At 49.1% G+C, this 23,774-nt stretch overlaps 1 protein-coding gene across 3 annotated transcripts in view; it reads left to right on the top strand.

Annotated features, from left to right (window-relative positions):
* SMAD3 (SMAD family member 3) overlaps positions 1-23,774 on the top strand; it is a 128,465-nt gene that overhangs the window by 87,139 nt on the left and 17,552 nt on the right. For 2 of the 3 annotated variants that reach the window (XM_003267130.4, XM_012507365.2), the window contains exons 2-5: positions 11,110-11,303; positions 11,468-11,599; positions 12,984-13,058; positions 16,747-16,797. In XM_003267130.4, the coding sequence (XP_003267178.2) occupies positions 11,110-11,303; positions 11,468-11,599; positions 12,984-13,058; positions 16,747-16,797 (452 nt within the window). The remainder of the gene's footprint in view (positions 1-11,109; positions 11,304-11,467; positions 11,600-12,983; positions 13,059-16,746; positions 16,798-23,774) is intronic. The other variant, XM_030814628.1, reaches the window with a different exon arrangement.

Consider the following 23,774-nt stretch of genomic DNA (forward strand, 5'->3'; position numbering starts at 1 on the left):
TCCGGATTTTTGTAGCATCTTTTATTTGTGACTTGAAAGTTCTATGATCCTGCCGACACCCAAGGAAAAGCAATCCCCATCAACTTGGTGCTTGGAGAACAAAGTTTGTGAAGACCAAAGCTATTAAATAGAAAAGCCCTAAACACTCTCCTCCTCCTTCTCCTTCAATATTTAACCGTCTTGTTTGCATGGGGGAAGGGAGGGGCTCTCACCAGAGCCAAAAGAGAATCTCTGCTGATTTAAACCCGGTGTGCTTTGTACTCATAGAGAACTGAGTTTGGAGTGTAACATCTAGGTTCAAGCCCAGGCACTGTTCCTTGCTGGGTGACTGGGCAAGTCGCTCAGCATCAAAAATTTTTCATCTGTAAAATGGGAGTGATGAGATACTCAGCCTGCAGGATACCTTTATCCAATGAGTTACTGAGTGAGAAGTGCTGGGTAAACGCTTGCTCTGAGGTGTAAATTGCTTCTGTTTGGCCAGGCGCAGTGGCTCACGCCTGTAATCCAAGCACTTTGGGAGGCTGGAGCAGGTGGATCACCTGAGGACAGGCGTTTGAGACCAGCCTGGCCAATATGGTGGAACCCTATCTCTACTAAAAATGCAAAAATTAGCCAGGTGTGGTGGTGCATGCCTGTAATCCCAGCTACGCAGGAGGCTGAGGCAGGAGAATCACCTGAACTGGAGGTTGCAGTGAGCCAAGATCATGCCACTGTACTCCAGCCTGGGCAACAAGAGCGAAACTCCGTCTTGTGGGGGGGTTGGCGGGGGGGAATTCCTTCTGTTTTCTCGTATCTTGCTCATCTCAGAGCATTTCCTTAGCCTAGGGGGATCTCAAGGGGAGGGAAGAGAGCAGATTTGCCCCCCAGGGGACATTTGGCAATGTTTAGAGGTATTTTTTTTCAGTTGTCACAGCTGCAGGTGGGCATGCTAGTGGCATCCAGTGTGAGGAAGCCAGACAGGCTGTTAAGCATTCTATACATGTCTCTACACAGGACAGCCCCCCAGCCCCCAACAAAGATTAGCCCAAAACATCAGTAGTGCCAACCTTGGGAAACTCTGGGCCTCGCCAAATCCATAGCCCGGTGTTGAAAAGTTCTCAGTGTCTGCGTGCTTTAGAGATAATTATCATCAAGCTGAACTTTCTCCAGTAACCAACCTTCTTCTTTTCCAGAAAGTACATGTTCTGTGCCCACCCATGGCCCTTGGGAGGTGGGATGGCCCAAGGTCTAGGCGATCTTTGTGTGTTTCCAGTGGAGTCCAGCCCTCCCAAGGATAAGGCAAGATGTTTCCTGGCTTCCTCCTCCAAGGGTCTGCCCAGGAGCCTCCTGCAACCTCTGTGGCTCCTGCCCAGGCTGCACCATCTGCCTGGGGCACTTGTCATGGACCTGAGCCGGCTATTCTGGAGAACTAGCAGAGGGAAAGAGAGGACTAAATATAATGGGGAGAAGTGAAGAAGAGGCCAGCTGCTGGTCTGGAGGATGGCATACGGGGCTGCAGCCTGGCATTTTATTTGGTTTCCCCCCAGACTGGCAGCATTCATGCCCAAAGCACTAGATATTGTCCATTTATAAGTTCAGATGAAAATTGAGTTGTTCTTGGTGGCAATTTTTAGTGACTGGTATCAAGGGTTGTGAAATCCTGTTTTCAGCTCTTCATGGCCAATCTAAACTGGAACATTCAAAAACATGCTTAGCACACTTACAGAACTTGTTGAGAACACTCAGGAAACTCAGCTAGAGGCAGAGCACATGGTCACTGTGGTAGAACTTGCAGTGAGACCTCAATTATCTAGAACCTGGCCAACCACATACTTGATTGACCTCACTAGATTTCTTTGTGGCACCAAATGAAAAGAACAGGCTAATGTTGGAAATGAAGTTTAAATAAACAACAACAGTTTTAAAAATCTTTGAAAATGCCGGGGTGTAGTATATTCAGTGTACATCCCGAGTTCCTTTTGTTTGTAACTCTTTGATTCCAAGCTTTAGAAAATTACAATTATAGGCTAATTTTTTTTTACTACCACTAATCGTAATATAATCAAATTATGTGTCTTTCAAGCAGAGTCAACAACTGCTCAGTCTCTTTTTTTAAAAAAATAGAAAACACTTGTCATCTTAAAGACCTTCAGGCAACTTAAGATTCAATACAACAAAGAAAAAATTGTCTTGCTGTTCTTAACCTACCAAAGCAGGAAAGTAGACGCACATGTGTTTTACAAACATCATTGGAAGAAGGTTGGCAATACCAGCTTGGTTGCAAGGAAAGAGGCAATCGTGAGGCCTCCTTCTCACACTTCAGTAATTTGCTGAGTGATCTTGAACAAGGATCTTAATGCATCAGAGTCTGTTTCCTCAACCCCAAAATGAAGGGATTGGACCAGATGCCCTCAAGCTTCCTCAAGGGTCAGCTGTCACAGTTCTCCAAAGTGAGTTTTCAGGCAGACATAGAGTTAGCCAGTGTCGCCTCACCAGGACATTTTGTTTTCTGAACATTGGGCCTCTGTGGTTTGTCACATACACCCAGGGAACTGGGCCCATAACTCCCTGAAGAACTTCTGCCCAGAACAAAGGATGCTTTGGATTTGACTGTGTGTACCAAAGGGAATAAGTGAACCCCCAAATCAAACATCCCTCTTGGCAGACGGTGTTTTCAGGGCTTTCTTATTTGTTCCTTTATTAAGCAGTTATCCTGGGACGGTCTATTGCATGGAAGAAATAAAGGCATGTTCTAATACTTGGCGTATTAAAGAGCAGCAGAAAGAGAACTCTCAAGGTGAGCTTGTAGTTCAAAGGCCAAATGGAACTGATGCAAGGAGACTTTCAAGCCACGAGCAGATTTTTTTTCTGCCTTTCCAGAAGGTCTGATGGAGTGAGCACTTCACCCAAACTTGAAGTCACTCAAGTCTTGCTTTTATTTTGAACCAGAAAAAAAGAAAAAGAAAACCCATGTAGAATGCAAAATTTAAGTAGAGTATAAAGATTTTAGGGCCGGGCATGGTGGCTCACGCCTGTAATCCCAGCACTTTGGGAGGCTGAGGTGGGTTGATCACAGGTCAGGAGTTCAAGACCAGACTGGCCAACATGGTGAAACCCCATCTCTACTAAAAATACAAAAATTTAGCTGGGCGTGGTGGCGCGCACCTATAATCCCAGCTACTCAGGAGGCTGAGGGAGGAGAATTGCTTGAACCCTGGGGGCAGAGGTTGCAGTGAGCCAAGATTGTGCCATTGCACTCTAGCTTGGGTGACAAGAGTGAAACTCCATCTCAAAAAAAAAAAATTTTAATTGCAGGTGAGTGAACATGGGCATAGTAGGGTAGCTTGACTGCTGTCAAAGGGAAAGAGATGGGGAGGATATGAAACTATGAGGGCAGATGGGCATATTTGCTACAGCATGTATGTTCTGGGAACATGTGTGTATGTACCAGTGTGGGTTCAGGACATTCACTGGCAACCCCAAGATCTAAAACAGCTCCTTTTTGTCCATTAAACATAGCAGATGGGAAATGTAAAGATACAGAATAAATTGAGGCGAAATGTATGCCAGAGGTTTGGTTTTTGAGTTATTAATATGCTACTTGGGGCTACTTTGAAAAATGAATATTAGATGAGTATTTGGGGGTAAGTTCACATTTTATGCAAATTGACTCCAAGGCCTCTAGGTAGGTTGTCCTTCTGAAATGATTAAGTCTTATCCAGCTTCAAGATCTGGGCATAGGGGTATGCCCCATTTAGAATTAGGGAAAAGAATCTGAGTCACGCAGCCTGGCTTCACTTTATATTAACTCTGGGAAAAGTTAGGAAAGTTGGGTAACCTCTCAGGTGCTCTGTTTCTCAATCCATCTATGGAGATAATGATACTTACAAGTTAATTGGGAAAACTGGTGGTGGAGTCAGTGCATCAGTCAGCTAGTGTTGCGTAACAAAGCACTCTAAAAATCCAGCAGCTTAAATCCATTGTTTATGCTCACTCATGCTTCTGTGGCTTACCTGGGCTTGGTTCCTTGCCACAGATTTGGCTTAGGTTGGCTCCACATTTCATTTCTGGGCCCAGCCTATGGGGCAGTAGCTGCCTGGGGGTGGGCGAGTGGGAGAGGGAGGTCCCATGATGATGGCAAAGGTACAAGAGGACAGGTAGAGACATACAATGGCAGTCTGTCCCTTTTGCCCACATTCCACTGGCCAATGCAAGTCAATAGTCTACCCCAAAGTCACGGGACAAGAAAATACATGCCACTCATAGTAGGAGGAGTGGCAGAGCCACAGAGCAAAAAGTGTGGCTGTGGAGAGGGGTGACTAATTCACTCTGTCACAGTCATCAAGTGGCCAACACAGTACCTGGCACATAGCAGCAGTCATTTCCACCTCTGTTGTTACTATTACTACTCAATGGACAAGTTGAAAAAGAAAGTTTGTCTGAAAGTGACTAGAAAGTTCAGTATTAAGAGCATGTGTGTGTATTAAATAAAATAGGTTTCAACTGAAATATGATAATGTTAACAAATTTACTCTTTGTCCACTTCTATGGCCCAGTTAACTGGCACAGTGCTTGGGATATGGTAGGTGTTCAATAACTATGCAGCGATTGATGAATGGTCACTTTTAATAATGGTGATGCAGCATGGGATGACAGAAAAAGCGTTGTTCATCCTACCTGCCCCAATCTCCCATGTATCAGCCCTGGTCTGGGTTTGAATTCTGGCTCTGCCATTTGCAAGTTATATAACCTTGGGCAAGCCTCATGAGTTCCCTGAGCTGGGCGAGGGTCCTGGGGGTGTTGCCGTTTCTGCATGCTCACATAGCTGTCGTGTGCCTGGCACGTAGTTCATGCTGAATAGATCTTGGCATGTTTCTGGAACGTATGTGCTGTGCTCCTCACCTTCTCCCCAGCCTCTGTGTTATCCCACAAATGGCTGTGAGTGGCTGACCGGTGGAAGTGCAGACGTGAGTAGCACTTGGCATGAGGTGGGCCCCAGCCCCACCCTCTGTCCTTGGGGTGCACTCTGGCAGGCTTCACCTTCACCATCAGCGTTGGGCTCTGGCATGGCCACATCCTTGGCTGTGGCTCTCACCACCATTTTGGGACACTTTACGGGTCCCACTTGAAGCCAATGGGAGGAAACCTAATTTCCTGCCACAGGAAATTGTTCTGCTAGGGAAGAATATATTTAAGGATTAAAACCTTCTGTCAGAGGAACTTGAGGGAGTTGCTAGAGAACGACCTTTGGGGGTCTCTCATCAGGAAGCCAGTGGGTGTGGGAGAGATCTCAGTCATAGATGGGGAGGAGGCCCAATGGCAGGTTCCTGAGACTGTCCTCCTAATGCCAGCAGCTGGTCTTGGGCTGGGAGGAAGGGCTGGGCTAGGGAGAAGAGTGGGTCATAAATAGACCATTTTCTGCACCCAAGCATATTTATGGTAACATCAGCTCAGAATTAAGACTTATTTATTGGATTTACTTAATGGGCCCAGTGCCCTATAAGGCTTGGGACACATCAGCTATATTAAATCCAGAAGCTGAAACTCCCAATTCACTCTTATTATTTTGGTAAGGATTGCTATATATTTTTGAGTGGGGCAGAGGGAGAAAGAAAGAACAATGCCAGGGCTCTGGGCAGCCCAGACTCCGAACCAAGAGGAGTTGTTGCTGATGCGTAAAAAGTGAATGAGATGTCTTCCCTGTCGTGAGTTTGGGAATTGCATGGCCCAGAGAAGCAGGGGCATGGTCCAGATGACTTTTAGGAAGTAATGCCAAGCCAGACTGGTGGTCGTGTGCTCACGAGCTGGAGAGTGAAAGGTGCCTGTCTTCTTGCTATCAGAACCCAGCCAGGCAGCCAGGAGTGCTGGCCACTTGGCATGGCCCTGATACAGACTGCTGTGTGATCCTGCGACATGCACTTTGCCTCTCCAAGGTATGGGTGTACAGTGAGGTGGGCCCATTGTAAGATGTGCCTTAACCACACAGCATTGTGGTGAGAATGATCTGAGATAAGGAACACAGAAGCCGTGTGAAAATTCAAAGCACCAGACAGACATGAGGACTCACTGTGACCCTCCTGACTGTGCACCCAGATGGCCGAAGCAGGGAAAGAGATGTGTTGTTGAGGACCTACCGTGTTCCTTACTTTGCCGGGCACTATCATAGTAAAGAGGCAGTAATAGTTACATGACAATACTGACAATAGATTCCTGCCACTTTCTGGAATATCTTTCTGGGTAGTGTCTGTTCAAATCATGTATCTCTTTTTTTAAAAATTGGATTGTTAATATTGAGTGTTCTTACTAATATTTAATTTTTAAATTTTTTAAATCCCTCTGGGGGAAAAGAATTTTTTTTTTTTTTTTTAAGACAGGTTCTCACTCTGTTACCCAGACTGGAGTCTTATGGTGCAGTCACAGCTCACTGCAGCCTCAACCTCCTGGGTTCAAGAAATCCTCCCATCTCAGCCTCCCGAGTAGCTGGGACTATAGGCATGGGTCACCACACCCAGCTAATTTTTCTATTTTTTGTAGAGATGGGGTTTCACCATGTTGGCCAGGCTGGTCTCGAATTCCTGGGATCAAGTGATCCACCTGCCCTGGCTTCTCAAAATGCTGGGATTACAAGTGTGAGCCACCATGTCCAGCCAGTGTTTCAGATGAAAAGTATTAAGACCAAGACACTAAGTGATTTTTTTCACCTTTGTACAGTTAGCAAGTACTGAACCGTTATTTAAACTCAGGCTTATTAAGTCCATTGCCTTTTTTTGGAATGGTGGTATAATTTATAAATAATAAGCCTTGCATATTTAAAGTGTGCAGTATGACAAATGATGATATATGTATATACCTATAAAACCACCATAGCAGTAAGAGAATAAACATAACCTTTACCCCCAAAAAAGTTTCCAAGTGCACCTTGGTAATTGCTCCCTCCAATCCCTACTCCCTCCCTGTAACTCCCTCTGTCCCCAGGCAATGACTTATCCCTGCTTTCTGTCACTAGATTAAGATTAGTGTGCCTTTTACTTTAGTTTAAATTACCTTATAATTTTACACCAACAGAATCATGCCTGGCTTCTCTCACGCAGTATCATTAATTTAGATTCATTCATAGTGTTGCATGTATCAGTAGTTCATCCTTTTTTATTACTGAGTTGTATTTCTTTGTATGGATATGTTATAGCTCATTCATCTGTTAATACACGTGGAATAGTTTTCAATTTGGGGCCATTATATTCATGCACAAGTCTTTGGACATAGGCTTTTATTTCTCTTGGGTAAATACTTTGAAGTGGAATGGTGGATCATATGGTAGGCTTATGGTTTTTTAGCTTTTTAAGAAACTTCCAAATGTTTGAGGGATGAATATCCCAATTACCCAGATTTGATCATTACACATTGTATGCTTGTATCAAAATATCGCAAGTACCCTATAAATATGTATAGCTACTGTGTATCCCCCAAAATAAGATATTTTAGAAAGGAACTTCCAAGCTGTTTTCCAAAATAGTTGTACCATTTTACATTTGCAGCAGCAGTGGAAGGGAGTTCCAGTTGCTCCACATCCCATGATCAGGCTTTTTAATTTTAGCCATTCTAATAAGTATGTAGTCCTATCTCATTGTAGTTTTAATTTGTGCTTCTCTAATGACCAACGTTGTCAGGCATCTTTTCTTATGCTTGTTGTCTTCATATCTTTCTGGGTAGTGTCTGTTGAAATCATGTTATTCTTGTTTAAAAGATTGAATTGTTGGCCGGGTGCAGTGGCTCACGCCTGTAATCCCAACACTTTGGGAGACTGAGGCAGGTGGATCACAAGGTCAGGAGTTCGACACCATCCTGGTTAACACAGTGAAACCCTGTCTCTACTAAAAATACAAAAAATTAGCCAGGCGCGGTGCCGGGTGTCTGTAGTCCCAGCTACTCGGGAGGCTGAGGCAGGAGGCGGAGCTTGCAATAAGCCAAGATCACACCACTGCACTCCAGCCTGGGCGACAGAGCGAGATTCCATCTCAAAAAAAAAAAAAGAAAAAAAGATTGAATTGTTAATATTGAGTTTTCAGAGTTCTAGAAACAGGTCTATTATCAGATATACGCCTTGCAAATATTTTCTGTTAGTTAGTGCTTGCCTTTTTATTCGTTTAACAGTGTCTTTCAAAGACCAGAAGCTTAAATCTTTATGCGGTCTGATTTTTTTTTTTTTTTTATGAAGTGCTTTTTGGTGTAGTATCTGAGAAATCATTGTCTATCCCAAAAAGTCACAAAGATTTTCTCCTGTTTTCTTCTAGAAGTTTTAGAGTTTTAAGTTTCACTTCAGTTTGTTTTTGTATAGGGTACAATGTGTAGTTTGAAGATTATCTTTTTTACATATCCAGTTGTTACATCACCATTTGTTGAAGACTGTCCTTGCTCCACTAAATTGTCTTTGGACCTTTGTTGAATCCAGTTGTCCATATATATGTAACTATTTCTGGACTCTGTTGGGTTCCATTGATCCGTTTGTCAGTCCTTGTGCCATTACCATACTGCCTTGATTACTGTAGCTCCCTTGCTTTTAAAAGTTTAATTAATATCCAAGTGATTCGTGTATGATTAATACTACTTTCAAGGCAAGAGGGCCACCCACTTCTATCACCTAGATGGAGCTTACCTCCACAGCCCCATTCTCCCCCGCTGCTGCCCTGAGATTTTCTCCAAGGCCTTCTCTTGCAGAGGAGGCTATGATGTCCAGCTGGCCATTTTTTGGGACTTTTGTCAAACACTGAAGAGCAAATGTGGCCACTTCCCTAATCTGTGGGCACCCAGTGGCTTTGCAGGAGAAGGAGAACAGCTGAATAATTCTCTGTTCCCACTCACCACTTCCCACTCTCCCTTTTACTCCTGTTCAACCCCCAGCTCACCCTACTTTTCCAGGGCTGGGTTTGGGGAGTATCTCCTGTGATATAGAATAATAATGCTAATTTGTGGGTGTTTATGAAGCACTTTCAAATGGAAACCAAGCTTTATGAGGTTGGGGGGCAGAATACCCCATTTTATAGATGCGACAACTGAGTGTCCTAGGAAGCTCATGAGCTGCCCAGTGTCTCCCAGCTAGGAGAGTAGAACCCTCCTTGACCCCAGGTCTTATGACTCCACATCCGCCAGTCCTCCTTTTATACCTCAGGGACGAGTCCCAGGCTGTCTTCTAGATCTGCCTGGTAATTACTGTTTTTCAGCTGTAGGGCTTCCTTGTTCTGGGGCCCCACGGGAGGAAGGTAATTACATCCTTCAAGATGCCCTTAGTCAGCAGCTCCGGGTCAGTTCCTGTGACCAAGCCCAGCTATGACCTTTGTTTGTCCTTTCCCCTTCCCAGGCCAGTGGCTTGGAAGAGTGTGATTGGATCCCTCTGTTTCTCTCTTTGGTTGGTGCTGTTGGTGGCATCTGGCCAGCCCCTCCTTCACAGAGTGCCCATGAATTCTCCACCCGCCTCGGCCTCCCAAAGTGGTTTTGGTGATTATTTGATTGATGTCAGTCTTGCCCAGTGGAGTGGAGGGTCCATGCAGACAGGGACCACTTTGCTGGCCTTTTCTCATGGTGAAGTCTCTTTCCTTACCACTGTATCCTTAGTGCCACACATAATAGGTGCTCATTAAATATGTGTTAAATAAGGGACTCCATTTTAGTGGCACCTCCTCACCTGTCTAATACCAGACACTATCTGAAGTTTTACGTCCCTCCGGAAGCCTTCTGCCTCCCATCCTTGCCCATAGCTGACGATGCTTTTGCCGCCCCAAGCTCCCCAGTCGTCCTTTCCTGTAAGTCACCCAGACTCTCGTCATCCAGATCACCTGGGGATTTCACAAAGGGAAAGATGCTGATTTAGTAGGTTGGGGTAGGCGCCGAGAATGTACATTTTTAACAAACTTCCCTGAACCTCTGCTGCTGGTCAGGGACCACACACTGGCCTGGCTTGAGAGGTAAGGGCACCGGGTCATAGCTGCTTGGCCAAATCACCATAGGAGACATGGTTCACAGAGGGTCATGGCACTGGCCAATTGTAGGTAGGCACAGTAGTGTGTGCCTGCAGTCCCAGCTACTTGGGAGGCTGAGCTGGGAGGATCACTTGAGCCCGGGAGGTGGAGGTTGCAGTGAGCTGAGATCACGCCACTGCACTCCAGCCTGAGTGACAGAGCAAGACCCTGTATCAAAGGTAAAAAAAAAAAAAAAAAAAAAACCCTTTAATTTCCCTCTTTCCCTCTCTGCTCACCACAAAAAACTAAAAAAGAGAGAAAGGAGGGGCCGGGCACGGTGGTTCACGCCTGGAAATCCCAGCACTTTGGGAGGCTGAGGTGGGCGGATCACCAGGTTAGGAGATTGAGACCATCCTGGCTAACACAGTGAAACCATGTCTCTACCAAAAATACAAAAACAAAATTAGCTGGGCATAGTGGCGAGTGCCTGTAGTCCCAGCTACTCGGGAGGCTGAGGCAGGAGAATGGCATGAACCCGGGAGGCGGAGCTTGCAGTGAGCCGAGATGGCGCCACTACACTCCAGCCTGGGCAACAGAGCGAGACTCCGTCTCAAAAAAAAAAAAAAAAAAAAAAAGAGGAGGAAAGGCAAGTTTTCTTTTTTCCCCCTGACTTTCTAATGTGCAAGGGAAGACCTGAGTGAATGAGGGGAGGCAGCCTGTGTACTTCGTCACTCTTCTTTGGATCACTGTAGTCCTCATATCTGTGCCTGAAGAACTCTCATTGTCCTCCCCAGCCCTGTCCCCTTTCCACACCTCTGGGCTGAGTAGGAAGCCGATGAGTGGCTCCTGAACCTTTTCCAAGCACAACTGAAGTGCGGGCCCTTCCCGTGGAATGCCGCTCCCTGAAGAGCAGTACAAAGTTGGGGAACCCACTGGGGACTGGTGGGTGAGGCCTGCTCTGCCAGCTGGGGGTCTTCTCAGGGGGCCTTTGTTGTCTTCTCCTGAGATCCCTCCCAGCACTCAGAGCTAGCAGTGCTCTGATCTCCTGGACCTCTGGATCTAGAAGAAATGAGGGGAGGGAGAGCTTTCCAAGTGTCTGAAAGTAGGAGGCCGGACTCTGTAGAAAGCAAGCGCAATCCACATTTCCCTCTCTTTCTGCCCCTCCCCATCCTGGCAGGTCCCTGGATGGCCGGTTGCAGGTGTCCCATCGGAAGGGGCTCCCTCATGTCATCTACTGCCGCCTGTGGCGATGGCCGGACCTGCACAGCCACCACGAGCTGCGGGCCATGGAGCTGTGTGAGTTCGCCTTCAATATGAAGAAGGACGAGGTCTGCGTGAATCCCTACCACTACCAGAGAGTAGAGACACCAGGTATGCTGCCTGGCCCGCCTGTGGGGACAGCAGGTGCTGGAGGTCATCACCTCTCCCCCGCTCCCCATCCCCCCTAGGGTCTGCGGTGCACTTGGGGGTGCGGGGACTTTGGTGCTGGTCTGGCATCGACACTGAGCCACCTCTGCTCTGTCTCCCCCGGACAGTTCTACCTCCTGTGTTGGTGCCACGCCACACAGAGATCCCGGCCGAGTTCCCCCCACTGGACGACTACAGCCATTCCATCCCCGAAAACACTAACTTCCCCGCAGGCATCGAGCCCCAGAGCAATATTCCAGGTAGGCACGTGGGCGGCACAGGCTGGCCTGGGAGGCAGGGGCAGCGGTCAGCCCCGACATCAGTCCTGTGGCCCCAATCTCTGCCCCCTGGCCGTCCCCCGCTCACCCACTCTTTGTGCACAGCTCTGGCCTGAGGGCCCCTGACTCAGAACCGCATCCCTGTTGGGAGAGGACCCATGACCTCAGCTCCCCCCTCACTAGTGATGCTTTTCTTGGCATAGAGGAGCAGCATGACCCTTCCGCCCAGCCTTGGTGCAGTCATTTATTTTGGAAGCGGAAATAGCAACACTGTTTCTCTCACCGCCCTTGAGGCCCGGACTGGCGTTCAGTCCCAATAGACTGGGGGTCTGCAGAGGCGGGGAGTGAACTGAGGGCCAGGCAGCAAGTGCGGAGAGCTGGCTCTGTAAATTCGCCTGGGCATCAGTCCTCGGTGAGGGGCTCCAACCTGGGTGGGAATTGAAGTGACTTTGAGTTTTCACTCTGCAGGGAGAAATGGGCTTTGCTGTCAAAGACTGCAAATGTTTTTAGAAGCCCCTCATTTACATGCAAATAATGTGTGAATCACCAGCACTTTCAGACTCCAGGAAAGCTGTGCTTGGCAGCACTTGGGCTAGTCACTTTTGCTTGCTGGGGCAGTAATCCTGCTGCGTTCCTCTTAGAGCATTCTAATTTGGACGTGACGTTCATCCTGGGTTAGTTTACTGGGCTGAGGTTGGCTACAGGCCTGTGTGCTTGGGTCAGAGTGTTAAGGAGAGACCCACTGTCCAGCCTTCTCAGATCCTTTGCGGGTAGCCCTGGCATCCCGGGGGTAAGTCAACTACTCCCTGTTCAAAGAGCAAATCTTGGAGGGCTTCAGTCAGGGTCTGGGGGAGGTTTCAGAGAAATAGATCACACTGTCTTTGCCATCATTGAACTTGCAACCTAACTGCTGAGCGAGGACACATCCCCTAGAGACAACAAATAATAACACCCAGTCTGCACAGGAGAAGATAGTAGGGACCAAAGGGTGGGTCTGAGCCTGCAGATCTTCAGAGGACAGAAAGGGGTGAGGCAGAGGCAAGTCCGGACGCCTCCCTGGAGGGGGTGGGGCTTAACCTTCACCTTGAAGGACCAGGATAAGTTAGCCTGGCAGAGGCTCTAGGAGTACACATTTCAGACTTGGGAGTTGATCCGGTCCTGCGTGAGCAAAGGCAGTTATGATCCAAGTGGGAGCCAGAGGTGGACAGGGGCGAGGACAACAGAACCAAGAGCTGGAACCTCTACTCCGAGACCTGGAGCCACGGATGCTAGCATCATGGTGTGCATGTGTGATGTGTTTGCGAAAGGTGTCTCAGAGCCAAGCTGTGAAGGCCTTTTAACGGACCACCTTCCTTCTGATTCCCAGAGACCCCACCCCCTGGCTACCTGAGTGAAGATGGAGAAACCAGTGACCACCGGATGAACCACAGCATGGACGCAGGTCAGTCATGCAGGGACATGCTCTTATGCTTAACTGATTAGCAGCTAGTATGTTCATCCCTTCCATCCTTTCCTCTTTGCCCCCTCCCTCCCTCCCTCCTCTCTCTGTCTCCAGTATTTGTAGAGTAACCGCGATGTGCAAGGGGCAGGGCATAGAAGAGGGTCCGAGCTGCTCACAGATGATGGGGGAGATTGACAGGACAGCCAGCAGTCACTGGGCCATCTCGTGTAAGCCCTGATGGAAGATGCCGCTTGGCACCAGGCACACAGCAGGGCCACTTCACCCGGTCTGGGGAGGAGCAGCATCTTGCAGTCCAGGTTTTTCCCCAGGTTGAGTCTTGGTGATGTGTAAGTATTAGCCAAGCTGTCAGAGTGGGCAAGGAGTGTGCCAGGCAGAGTCATGGGGGTTGGGCAGGACAGCCTGGTGCATTCTGGGGACAGTAAGAGCTCAGTGTGTCTGGAGTCCAGAGAGTGTCCAGCCCAGGGAGCTCAGCATGGCTGGAGGATGCACTCTCTCCAGTGGGGAGAAGATGGGAGGGTCCGCCACACAGGGGTCCGAGTGTGGTGGACCTTCAAGCTAGCCAGACCACTTGGCATTTAGTCAGGGCTGATGGGAACCACTGCAGGCTGTAAGCAGGGCCTGTGTCTTAGTGAGATGTCACCAGCAGCAGGGTGGAGAGTGGCCTCGATCACCTCAGGCAGTCACATGGGAGGCAAGAAGAGGCTGAATGGAACTAATGCCTCTTCTGATGACCAGTGGAGACCCCTGAAGCCAATATTTTTGTGTGACAACCACATGTGATGTGTGTGCTCCTGCCATGAGGGGCAGGGTTTAGTTCTCTCCTGCTACATCTCCAGATGTTTCCCATATCATTTGTTATAGGACCAGATTGGCTCCAGACCAGCAGCTTCTTGAATTGAACCCCAGCTGCCACATAGAATGTGTACTGAGTTGTGTGTGGTTGGGAGAGGGGGAGAAGGGGAGAGGGAGCCACGCAGATGTTCCATTCCGGTGGTGGGCATGCCTTGTACACACAGAGCCACTAGACACAGTGGAGCCACCTGCCCTCGCACATAGCCCAGGAGAGACTGTGCAGTTCCTTCCCTCATCTACCCCAGACGGAGTCTCCCTCTGTTGCCCAGGCTGGCGTGTAGTAGCGTGATCTCAGCTCACTGCAACCTCTGCCTCCTGGGTTCAAGCTATTATCCTGCCTCAGCCTCCCAAGTAGCTGGGATTACAGGCAATGTAGCACCATGCCCAGCTCATTTGTGTATTTTTAGTAGAGACAGGGTTTCGCCATGTTGGCTAGGCTGGTCTCAAACTCCTGACCTCAGGTGATCTGCCCGCCTCGGCCTCCCAAAGTGCTGGGATTACACCGCACCCAGCTGAGGTTGTGCAATTCCTGAGAGACCGAAAGAGACTCGCATGTACGTTGTAGTTGCTGAAATCCAGCCTGGACATCGTGGCACTTTTGGGTTGAGTACACCCGGTAAAACACACCCACCCGGAGGAGTGACTAGCAGCTCGAACCAGCTGGAATGCATTGAAGACCTTCCTGTATCCAATGCCAAGTGACCGCTGCAAGCTTGCAGCTATTCAATGCAGGCGTGGGAAGCAGGCCAGCGGAGCAGCGTGTCTCCAGCTGCTGTGTTTCTTCCCACTCTGCGCTCCCTCTTCCCTTTCTGCTGCTCTCCATATTTGCACAATGATTATTGTTACAAACAAACATGGACCAGAGGGGCTGGAGATTGGAAAGAGTAGCCCAGATTTCACCCTGTCAGCTCTTGTTTCTTCTCCCTCCTCTTCCTCCCTTTGCTCTGTCCCCTCTCCCTTCTTCCTTTCTTCTCATTAAGTGTGCCTGCAGGGCCCTGTTGTGAACATGAGTTTTTTATCTAAAATAGAGACAGACCAGACTTGCGGACCCCAGCCAGTGTGTGGGTGGTGGGGGCGGGGGGCTCTCCTGTTTTAGTCTCTGTTCTTGAGAGTTGCCTGCTTGGATAGTCCAGTTGCTCACGGGCTTGGCTTCCCTGCCCACCCAGGGTGTGGTTGTGTCTCAGGGCCAGAGGGTCACCTTGTTGTTCCCCACGTCCCTTCACCTACATACGTGCCCTTTTAGACTTGCAAGAAGCCCCTTGGACTTCCTAGGTCTTTGTGGTTCAGGCCACCACAAAACGGGACAAGCGTTTATTGAGTGTCTACCATGTAGTGGTCATGGTGTAAGCATATTTATATGCACGGTCTTACTTAATTTTTACATGTCACACAGTAGATGATGATATCCTCATTTTATACCTGAGGAAAAAATTAAGGCTTATAGAAGTTAAACGGCTTAGCCAAACTCACATAGCTGATTCGTGGGGATGTCTAGACCCTGTGACTGATTCTGTAACTCAGTTCTCTCAGTGAATATTCCACATCCCCCTTTGCGTTTGGGGTTACAGGGGAGAAGGAGAAATCCGTGGTTCTTCCCTTGCCCTCAAGGAGGTTACAGCTGAGTTGGGGCAAAAGAAGAGATTGAGCAGCGCAAGGCAGCATTCACTTGAGGCCAGATGCTGGACCCAGTCTCAGGACTGATAGATTTCATGGGGTGGAATTAGACCCCATAGGGTGGTTAATAAATAAATAGTCTCCTTTTTTATTTTTATTTTTCTAAACAGTCTCACTGCTGCCCAGGCTGGTGTGCAGTGGTGCAAACACAGCTCGCTGCAGCCTCGATCTTCTAGGCTCAAGTAATTGTCCAGCCTCAGCCTTCACCACTTATGGCTAATTTTTTTTTTTTTCTGTAGAGACGGGGTCTCCCTATATCGCCCAGGCTGGTCTCAAACTCCTGGGCTCAAGTGATCCCCCAGTCTCAGCCTCTCAAAGTGCTGGGATTACAGATGTGAGCCATTGCGCCAGGCCTCTGCAGCCTTCTTGATAGAGGAACAGAGGAGGGGGGACGAACAGGATGCTGCTCTGGAAAAGTGTCCACTGTTTATTTTTGAAGGCTGATACCATGTGAGTTCTTTTTTCTGGAGGTGAGAGGTGTAGAAAATGTAATAGAGTAAGAATTGGGTAGATATAGACTTTTTCCCACGTGCATCATCATCTTTTGCATAAAGTGTTTGTCTGGTTGCTGAGTTGCAGGGTTTCTGAGGCAGGTTTGTGAGTTTCCTGAAATTGATCTTTCCAGCACCTGAGCTGCTGCAGCCTCTGACCAAGATCAGTGGCTGGTGATGCTGGGGAGGCCTCAAGCCCCGCCTGTGTAGGAGGGCTGGCCTCCTGCTTCCTGGGTCTTTGCAGCTTGGGAGAAGGGCTTCCCTGCTCCTCTCATTTTCCTGAGGGCATAGTTAATAGGGCAGATGGTGTAAGCTAAAGAAAAAAGGTGTCACCTATTCTAGTTGAGAACTTAGCAGCCCTGAGGTGGGAGTCTTGGTTAGGATCATAAAACCATCCGAGACCTCTGAGATCATAATCATGAGACCTCTGAGATCATCCACTCAATCCATTCATTCCAGACAAGAAACTGGGGCCCAGGGAGGGAAAGTAGAGGCAAGGGTATGGGGTAGGCCTTCTCCTGGGACCCTCAGTCCAGAGTTTTCTTTCTGCTGTGTTGGGCTACCCCACCTTGATATGTAAGTGTTTAGTAATTTGGCTCTCCAGGCCAAGAATCTTTTGTGAAGTCTCACAACTGTGTCTCACCTCGCAGGTTCTCCAAACCTATCCCCGAATCCGATGTCCCCAGCACATAATAACTTGGGTGAGTATCTCCTCGTGCACACAACTGGAACCCCCTCTAGCTGCAGCCCTGGCGAGTCGCCAGTGTGGGGAGGGGGCCCTGAAGGTAAGGCTCTCCCCCAACCCCTACCATCAGCCCAGCTCAGCCCATCAGGTTTCTGGTTACGGTGATGTTGAGGTCACCACAGAACGGGGAAACTTGAGAACAGTGGTGGCAGGAAAGGCAACCATATGCCGGGTTTGTATTTCCCCTGGGGGGCGGGTAGATGTGAGTGAATGAAAATTCCCCCAAACCTTATGCCCAGGAGAACGAGGGTCTCTGGTCAGCTAAGCATACGTGTGCGGTTTGGTGCAAAGCCACGGACAGCCGTGCAGACTCCAGCCCCCTGATATTTATAGACCTGTTTCAGATATACTTATTTGAGTGTTTCATCTTATAATTGTGTAATTTTTCTTAAAACAGCAACATATAAGGAATTTGAAAATAAAGTCAAAGTGCACATAATCCCACCACCCTAACATAACTGTCTATGTGTGATCACAGTCCTGATGTTTGTGCATCAGGCATATATATCTCTGTGCCTTGCCACTGAGATCATAGTGCATATCTGGTGTTTTCATTCTCTTTTCTCCTTATGTTATTTTGTAAACACGTTTCCGTATTTAGGTGTGTTGTTTATCGTTGTGCGTTATCTCATGATGTTTTGGAGTGGAGGGTCCATTGTTTCCGCAACATCCCTCCATGGTGAGACTGCTGGATCAGTTTTTCCAAGACTCACTTTTCTAACCCAGTAGGGTCCTTCAGTTCTTCAGCTTTGGCATGGAACCTGCCAAAGGGCTTAAAACAAATGAAATATCCATTTAGTTTTTATTGAGGGGAGTTTTTTATATTCTGGTCTGGTAGTTTTAGAAAATGTAAGTTGGATTTTGTTTGGAACTTTATTGCTGAGGCTCAGGAAAAGAAATAGTTAATATTTCTTGGCGAATCAAAGTGGATTGGACTGGTTTTTGTGCCCATTTGCTTCCAGACCTTGACTGACAGCGTCAGATGAAGAAACTCATCATTTGGAATATTAGGAGATGCCTGAAACCCTTTAGAACAGGCTGACCTGGGCAGTGTGGGATGTGACTTTGGGGGATCTGTTTTAACATTTTTGTAAAATAATATCACCGTGAGTGCCGGGCTTTGCAGAAGGAAGGTCACATTCCTGATATGAAAGGACTGAGTTATTAAAAACAAACTGAAGGCTAGAAGCAAAGTTAACACTTGAGAAATTAAAGGCCATGATGGTGAACTTGACTCCGGGCTTTCAGCTTTTGAGATCTGCTGCTTTAGATTTATTTTCTGTGCCATTTTAAAACCCTACTGGGGCCAAGGTAGCACTTTTAGTCAACAGCCTTCTAAGCAGACGCTTGCCTTTGAAACCATAGCAGTCCCAGGGCAGCTTGGAGGTGGCTGATGCCGGACACGGTGCTCCAGACTGAAAGGTGGTCGTTTGCTGTGAACTGCCCTCTAGATTGTGTAGAGTAGGATGAGGATGATGGGATGTTTCTTGAGCTCTGACCCAAGGCAGCATCCTCTGTTGACATAATTCTCCCTCCCTACTGCCCCTTCCTCAGGCAGCTTGCCTGAAAGTTGAGAATTCTTAGGTTATTTCTTCCAAAGGGAGGACCCTCCCCGAGCCTGGCCATCAGAGAATGAGTGCCACTTTGCACTGGCCTAGTTGCACCTCTGCTGGGAAGATGTGAATCAGGGGCGAGTCGCCCAGCAAGTCAGGGTTAAGATTCTGGGTAAGACACCGCGCTGACAGGCCTGGCTTCCCCTCTGCTTCATGAGCCCCTGTGCTCCCCTTCACCCATTCAAACCATTGACTTCATCCCTATCCAGAAGGTCACCTGGACTCTCAGTGTCATAGCTGGAAGGGGGTGAGATGGTGATGATGATGGGAAACATTTCTTGAGAGTTTGCTGTTTACTGTTATTCAGAGTGCTTCCTGCATGTTAACTTGATCCTTATAACTTTATAAGGCAGAAGCGTTGTGATTTTTCATTTTACAGATTAGGAAACCAGGGAACACATTGGTGAACTCATGTGTCCCAGATTCACAGCTAGTGAATGGAGAAGCTGGCTTTGGACTCAGGCCCTCTCATTCCAGAGCGTGCACTCCCATTGTGGCATGATACTGCCTTGCTGGGCCGTTTAGACCAGCTGTCCCCACCTTCCTCACTTGGAAGAACAAGGCTCAGGCAAGGCATTTGCTGACTTTTACATTGGAGACTAATGCTAGGCTGTGGCTCCCGGGAGGAAGCCCTGCCTGCTTGTCTGCCTCTTCCTCTCTCCCTCATTCCCAGATACTTGTTGTCTGCATGCTGTTCAGGTGGGGGATTGGAAGAGGGACCACAGACCCAGCCATCAAGGCGCTACGGCCTTGTTGGGATCAATAAGGCAGGACCAAAATGATTCTAAAACAAGAAGTAGGTGCAGATAAAGTACTCTGAGGGTTCAAGGGACAGAGCGATGGGATTCCAGGCTGGCCAGGCATCTCCTCTGTATTCATGTGCTCAGTCAACATTGGCTGAGTTCCCACTATGTACTGATGCTGGGGGCCAGAGCTGGGAGAGCACTAGGCATTTGCAGCCTAGGGGCGGGGGTGCAGCTGGAGGTGTCCATGTTCACCTGTAATGCATTGTGCCAGGTGCCCAGGGAGCAAGTCCAGAAGAGGGAGGAATAGTATATGCCAAGGAGGAAAGTGTGGATGTAGTGGGGAGACATGGGAGAGGTTGTGCCGTGTGTGAGCAGGCCCTTGAAGGACAGATGGAACCCTGTGAGGCAGAGAAGGAGGGAAGGACATTGCAGGTCCAAGGGCAGGATGTGGTCTGAGGACAGCTGGCATAGTGGTTGGTTGTTGTCTCAAGAGGGACAAAGCGGGAAGAGGAGGCTGAAATGGCAGGTGGGGCACTGGGAAAAGACCCCTGAGTGTCTGCTTAGTGCCCTCTTGCCTGTAGAATAAAGTTGTTTGTGGGTTTTGAGTGGGGAGGTTTTCTGATGACAGCTTCATAAAGATTAATCTGGCCACTGTGTGGAATCTAAATTCTAGAGGAAATTACTGGAGGCAAAACAAAACAGAACAAAAACCCATTTGGACAGCTCTTCCTCTGGAGGAGGCTGAGATAAATGCTTTCGAGAAATGGTAGCAGAGCTGGGAGAATGCATTTGAGAGGGAATCATGGGCCTGAATGAGCAGGGTTTGTTGACCAGCTTTAAGTGGGATGATGGTGATGCCCCCATCAAGGCTGGACACCCAGGAAGTGGAATGGGTTGGGGGTCAAAGATGGTGGTGGGTTGCCTGTGCTTAACTGTGTCCAGGAAGCAGTTGGAAAGTCAGGAAAGTGGCTGGCGCTGGAGGCGCAGATTTGGAAACCATGAACACATGTGGCAGTCTTTCCCATAGTGGGGCCTGAGAGAAGGGGTTTGGTGGTTGAATGAGTGTGGAAAGCCTGTATTGTGGCCCCTCCTGCAGCCCCCACTCAGGAGGGACTCACATGGCCACACTCTGAGGAGCCTGCAGAAGGAGGCCTGTCTGACCCAGCGTTCCTCCCACGCACTGATCACTGTTCCTGTACTTCTGTCTTACCGCCCCACTGCCCATCCTTAGATCTGACTCTGGAAACACCGATGAAGTCTGGCTGAAGTCATGCCAGTGGATGGATTTAGTGGAGAGGCCGACCCAGCTCAAGATGGAAAGACAGCCAGAGACACACTCGGGCAGGGGGGTTCCTTGGGGAAGGCTGAGGTCAGGGGGATGATGATGGGGTCACAGCAGCTCAGAGGGGAGGGAAGCCCTGAAGGACAGTGGCTACAAGCGGGCCCTGCAGAGATGCAAAATGAGATTTAAGAAGAAAGTGTCCTTGGATTTGGCATCAGGGGCTTAAGGGGGAGCTTTTAGGGAGCAGTGTGTGGAAGGGGAGGGGCTGCAGTCAGCAGTGCACTGAAGGGCAAGTAACAGGTGGGGAGGTGGAGGCACCCAGCAGCGCAGCCTTTGCGCTGACTCACAGTTGGTGCGTCCCAAACCCTAGGATGGAGGCAAGCACACAGGGAGCTCTTCCTAGGAAAAAATGGGGACATCTCAGGACATCTGATTATTTCTTTTAAAGAGATTATTATGAAATTACTGTACAAAAAGAAATAAAGCAGAGGACATCTGGTTTCTCCTTTCATTTCCTCCCCACTCCAGGTGTTAGCCCCAGGGCTCGGGTCTGGGGAAGGTTGAGCCTCCTTTGCCCCAGCAAAGCCACTTCTGGTAAGGGGCAGGGACTCCTGGTTGAGACTTGGCTCAGCATCCTGCCCCAGGCAGGCTCTCAGAGACCCTGGGACCTGGGACCGTTGTTTGCAAGGCAGGGGATATGAGCAGGTGATGTTCCTGTTATTACACAGCGTGCTGGGTGAGTCACCGAGAATTTCCTAGGCATATAAAGGCGGAAGGATTGGGGTAAGTGGAGGGGAAGGAGGAGGCAGGTGGAGGGAGGAAAAAGGTAGTGAGCTGGCTTCTGCCCGGTGAGTAAGTTGTTCCCTGCTTTAAAGTGAGACAATTAGGGCGGAGCCATGACTGAGGAAAATAATGTACCAGGGAGAGCCCTGGGGGAGCAGTTGAGCTGGAGTTAAAGGAGGAGATGGCCTCCAGAGTGCCAGTGGCAGGAGAGAGAGGCGGGGATGGGGCAGCTTGGAGTGAGAGGAACAGGGCAGCTTGGAGGTGGCTGATGCCAGACACGGTGCTCCAGACTGAAAGGTGGTCATTTGCTGTGAACTGCCTTCTAGATTGTGTAGACTAGGATGGTGGGATGTTTCTTGAGCTTGGACCCCAAGGCAGCATCTCCTGTTGACATAGTTCTCCCTCCCTACTGCCCCTTCCTCAGGCAGCTTGCCTGAGAGTTGAGAATTCTTAGGTTATTTCTTCCAAACGGAGGACCCTCCCCGAGGGTGCCACTTTGCACTGGCCTAGTTGCACCTCTGCTGGGAAGGTGTGAATCAGGGGCAAGTTGCCCAGTGAGTCAGGGTTAGGATTCTGGGTGAGACTCCACGCTGACAGGCCCGGCTTCCCCTCTGCTTCATGAGCCCCTGTGCTCATGTGTGAGCACACGTGTGGTGGCAGGGCAGCCCGAAGACCACCGGCCCTGAGGGTGGACAGCGGCCCAGGGCAGAGGCCCAACCCAGTTCCAGGTATCTTCATGCTGCTGCCCAAGGCTCTTCTACAATGCAGCTTCTGGCTCCGGTCTTCCCCATACTTGTGAAATCACAGGCAGGGTCTTCCCCACACTTGTGAAATCACAGGCAGGCAACATAATGACAGGAAGTCAGCTGCCGGCTCTGTCTTCACACTCCTGAGGGCCTGGTTTTTAGACTTTGCCACTGTTCCTGGTTGCAATAAGCTGGTCATAAGCTAAATGGGCATGGGGGTCTCTGTGCAGCTTGGTTTGGTATTTTAGTCCGCAGATACATAGGTTGGAATTAGTACCCTGGGTGCTGGGACACAGCTGGCGTGGGCTCACAGAGACCTCATCCTCTAGCACAGGAGACTCAGGTACACAGTTTCTGGGACACAAGGTTAATTCTGCATTGAGGCAGTGAGGGAGTGTTTCACAGCCATGTGAGCTGGGCCCTAAAGATCGAGTCCCTGCAGAGCAGGGGGATGGGCAGTCCAGGCAGAGGACCCAGGCAGGACTGAGAAGTGGCGGATGAGGAACATGGGAACCGGAGTGCGGAATCTCTGGACTGAGGAAGAGCTGCCTTCCGCAGGTGAGGCGGGCCCGGCGGAAACCAGCCCATTTCTGTTTTGACCTTTCATCTTGCAGCAGCGGTGCTCCTGGCCTTTGTCCGTTCCTTGCTTTTGATTTACAGGAGAAAGTTAATTTCCCCCTGTTGCCTCCCCACCTCTTCCTTTACGGGATTTGAATCTCTTGCACATGTTTTTAATAGGCATCCCTTAATCCAAGTGTTGCCTTCTGGGTTTTATTCTGTTTTCTTTTTCTTAAACAAAATGGAACGTCTGTGCCAGCTTGGAACAGGACTGAAAATTGAGGCCAGCCAATGCGTTAGGCTGGCAGGGGGCCAGCCATGGATTAAGTGCCCTATGGCACTCGAGAAGTCTGGCCGACACCACACTGGTGGGGGCGGGGGATCCACAACGGCTGGAGCTGGAGGTTCCTGCATCTCCAACACCTCTGCACTGGGAAGAGAGATTAGCACAGACTCAGAAGTCTGGTCGGGAGCAGGGCTGTTTGAAGGGAAGGCCGTGGGCACGTGCCATCGTCTACCATCCCAGGTGTGCAAAATGCTCAGCCCAGAGGTGAAACTGCTCTTCAACGGGGTGTGTCACCTTATCCCCCATAGCCATTCTCCTAGAGGAGCCTTCTATAGAACTGCTTCTGCATTTGTTGGTAAACCCTTGAAACCAGATCTTATTTACTTGCTTGCTTGATCAATTGATTGATTGGTGGGGGCAGCGGTTGCCACCTCCCCCTGAGAGATTTCTTTTAAGATTTAATGCCAGGACAAACTTTGTTTTCCCTGAGGAACTAGTAAGCATTGCCCATTCACCAACCAGAGCCATAGACCATATCATGTTCCCTTTTTGTGTTGTCTACTAGGAAGCTCAGAGCCAAACTGGATGCTTTTGCAGTAACTATAACCTCACGGTTATCCCATTTATAGCCTTCTTCTTTCCAGAGTCCTTTTTGTTTCTCTGGTACTAACCAGGGTAAGGATAAGTCCTTTGGGAAAGAAATGAGGGCATATTTAGTGTTTTGGGGTTTTTGTGTGTGTGTGTGTGTGTGTGTGTGGCAGAGTCTTGCTCTACCCCCAGGCTGGAGTGCAGTGGTGTGATCTTGGCTCACTGCAACCTCTGCCTCCTGGGTTCAAGTGATTCTCCTGCCTCAGCCTCCAGAGTAGCTGGGATTACAGGCGCCCGCCACCACACCCGGCTAATTTTTGTATTTTTAGTA

This window comes from Nomascus leucogenys, chromosome 6 (assembly GCF_006542625.1).
Source record: "Nomascus leucogenys isolate Asia chromosome 6, Asia_NLE_v1, whole genome shotgun sequence".
Classification (NCBI taxonomy): domain Eukaryota; kingdom Metazoa; phylum Chordata; class Mammalia; order Primates; family Hylobatidae; genus Nomascus; species Nomascus leucogenys.